The sequence below is a fragment of the Silurus meridionalis genome, chromosome 14 (assembly GCF_014805685.1).
Source record: "Silurus meridionalis isolate SWU-2019-XX chromosome 14, ASM1480568v1, whole genome shotgun sequence".
NCBI classification, from domain to species: domain Eukaryota; kingdom Metazoa; phylum Chordata; class Actinopteri; order Siluriformes; family Siluridae; genus Silurus; species Silurus meridionalis.
The window spans coordinates 246,668-249,167 of NC_060897.1; the positions used below are offsets into that span (position 1 = coordinate 246,668).

Below are 2,500 nucleotides of genomic sequence, written 5' to 3' on the forward strand. Positions count from 1 at the left end.
ACATAAGTTGTGAAAATAACGACCATTTATCAGTATAATAAAAAAAACATCTTAGCATACGCTAGGCATTAGGAATAACAATTATAAACAATTACCAGTAGAACACAATAATCCTGTCAGATAACCTCATGTTATCTTACTGGCTAATGTTAGTTAGCCACTACATAATGTTACTACTACATCATTTTATGAACATAAAAAAATCCTATCAGCTCTTGTTAGCCAGCTAGTTAGCATTAGAATTATACTACAAAATGTTTATGAACATAACCTTAAATTTTCTTAGAACTTGCCAGTTTACCTCAGATTAGCTGGTTAGCATGTCTTCTTCTTCTTTCGGCTTCTCCCATTAGGGGGATCGTCCGTCTCCATACCCCCTGTCCTCTACAGCTGCCTCTTTCACACCAACTACCTGCATGTCTTCCCTCACCACATCCATAAACCTCCTCCTTGCTCTTCCTCTTTTCCTCCTTCCTGGTGTCTCCATCCTCAGCATTCTCCTACTGATATACCCCATGTCCCTCCTCTGCACATGTCCAAACCATCTCAATCTCACCTCCCTCACCTTGTCTCCAAAACGTCCTACATGCGCTGTCCCTCTAATAAACTTATTTCTAATCCTGTCGATCGTTGTCACTCCCAATGAACATCTCAACATCTTCAGCTCTGCTACCTCCAGCTCCACCTCCTGTCTTTTACTCAATGCCACTGTCTCTAATCCATACAACATCTCAGGTCTCACCACAGTCCTATAAACTTTCCCTTTCACTCTCACAGATACTCTTCTATCACAAATCACTCCTGCTATCACTCTTCTCCACCCACTCCACCCTGCCTGCACTCTTTTCTTCACTTCTCTAACACACTCTCCATTACTCTGCACTGTTGACCCCAGGTACCTGAACTCCTCCACCTTCTCCACCTCTTCTCCCTGCAACCGCACCCTCCACTGCCCTCCCTCTCATTCACACACATGTACTCTGTCTTACTCCTACTGAGTTTCATTCCCCTTCTCTCCAGCGTGTACCTCCACCTCTCCAGGCTCTTCCCAACCTGCTCACTACTCTCACCACAAATCACAATATCATCTGCAAACATCATAGTCCATGGAGACTCCTGTCTGATCTCATCCTTCATCCTGTCCATCATCACTGTAAAAAGGAAAGGGCTCAGAGCCGATCCTTGATGCCGTCCAACTCCTTCTGACCTTCTCTATACTTCTCCATCAACATTCTCAAAGCAAATATTGCATCTGTAGAGCTCTTCAGGCATCTTCTCACCATCCAAAATCTTGTTAAACTATCTGGTTAAAAACTCCACTGCATCTCTCCTAAACATCTCCATGCTTCTACTCGTATGTCATCTGGTCCAACCCAATTTCCACTCTTCATCCTCTTAATCGCTGCTCTCACTTCCTTTTTACTAATCCTATCTACATCCTGCTTCACCATCTCCACATCATGCAACCTTCTCTCTCTCTCATTTACCTCGTTCATCAGCTGCTCAAAATACTCCCTCCATCTTCTCCTTCAGGTTGCATCTCCTACATAGAACATAATCCACCTGTGTGCACCTTCCTCCACTCTTATACGTCACCCTATGATCCTCCTTCTTCTTAAAATACGTGTTCACCACTGCCATTTCCATCCTCTTAGCAAAATCTACCACCATCTGCCCTTCCACACACACACACACACACACACACACACACACACACACACACACACGATTTGATGATCAATCAACTATAGGCAAGACTTGACATTTCTGATTCATTTATGTTAATCATTAGGGATTGGGGAGACCCCTAATATATATAAATACACTGACACAAGAATGGCAGTGACTTGGTGTTTCTTTTCTTTCTGTCCAGGCGCCAATCACTTGCTAAGCCACCGCCCACCATCCGGACTCAAACCCCACCCCAGGTGGAACGAGAGGAGAGAGAAAAAGCAAGAGAGAGAAAGACAACGAGAGAGAGAGCAACATGAACAAAGAGATAGAGAGAGGGTTAGAGAGAGAGAGAGAAAAGAGAGGGAGAAAGAGGCAGAGCAGAGGGAAAGAGAAAAGCAAGAAAAAGAGAAAGAACGGGAGATGAAATGGGAGCAAGAGAGGGAGGAGAAGGAGATAGAGAAAAGAAGGAGAGAGAGAAGCAACGAGAAAAGGAACGAGAGAAAGAGAGGGCAAGGAAAGAGAGAAACAACAAGAGAAGGAGAGGAGAGAGAGCAAGAGAAACAAAGGGAAAGAGAGAGGCAGAAGGAGAAAGAGAGAGAAAGACAGCGAGAAAAGGAAAGAGATGAAAAGAAAGGGAGAGAGAGAAGGAAAAGAAGCTCCAAGAAAAACAAAATCACGAAAAGATGGAGAGGAGAGGTGGAGGAGCGAGGGAGAGTGAAGGAGGAGAAGAGAGGAGGAGCAGGAGGAGAGAAGAGAGCAGAAAAGGCCAAGAGCAGGACTGTAAAAGTGAAAGCAGAGCCTCCACCTAAAAAGAGGAAGAAGTGGC

At 44.5% G+C, this 2,500-nt stretch overlaps 1 protein-coding gene across 1 annotated transcript in view; it reads left to right on the forward strand.

Annotated features, from left to right (window-relative positions):
* prr12b (proline rich 12b) overlaps window positions 1-2,500 on the forward strand; it is a 34,533-nt gene that overhangs the window by 26,547 nt on the left and 5,486 nt on the right. Inside the window, 2 exon segments of the mRNA XM_046866115.1 lie at window positions 1,874-1,952; window positions 1,954-2,500. The exon segment at window positions 1,954-2,500 is cut by the window's right edge and continues 35 nt beyond it. Of these exon segments, the coding sequence (XP_046722071.1) occupies window positions 1,874-1,952; window positions 1,954-2,500 (626 nt within the window).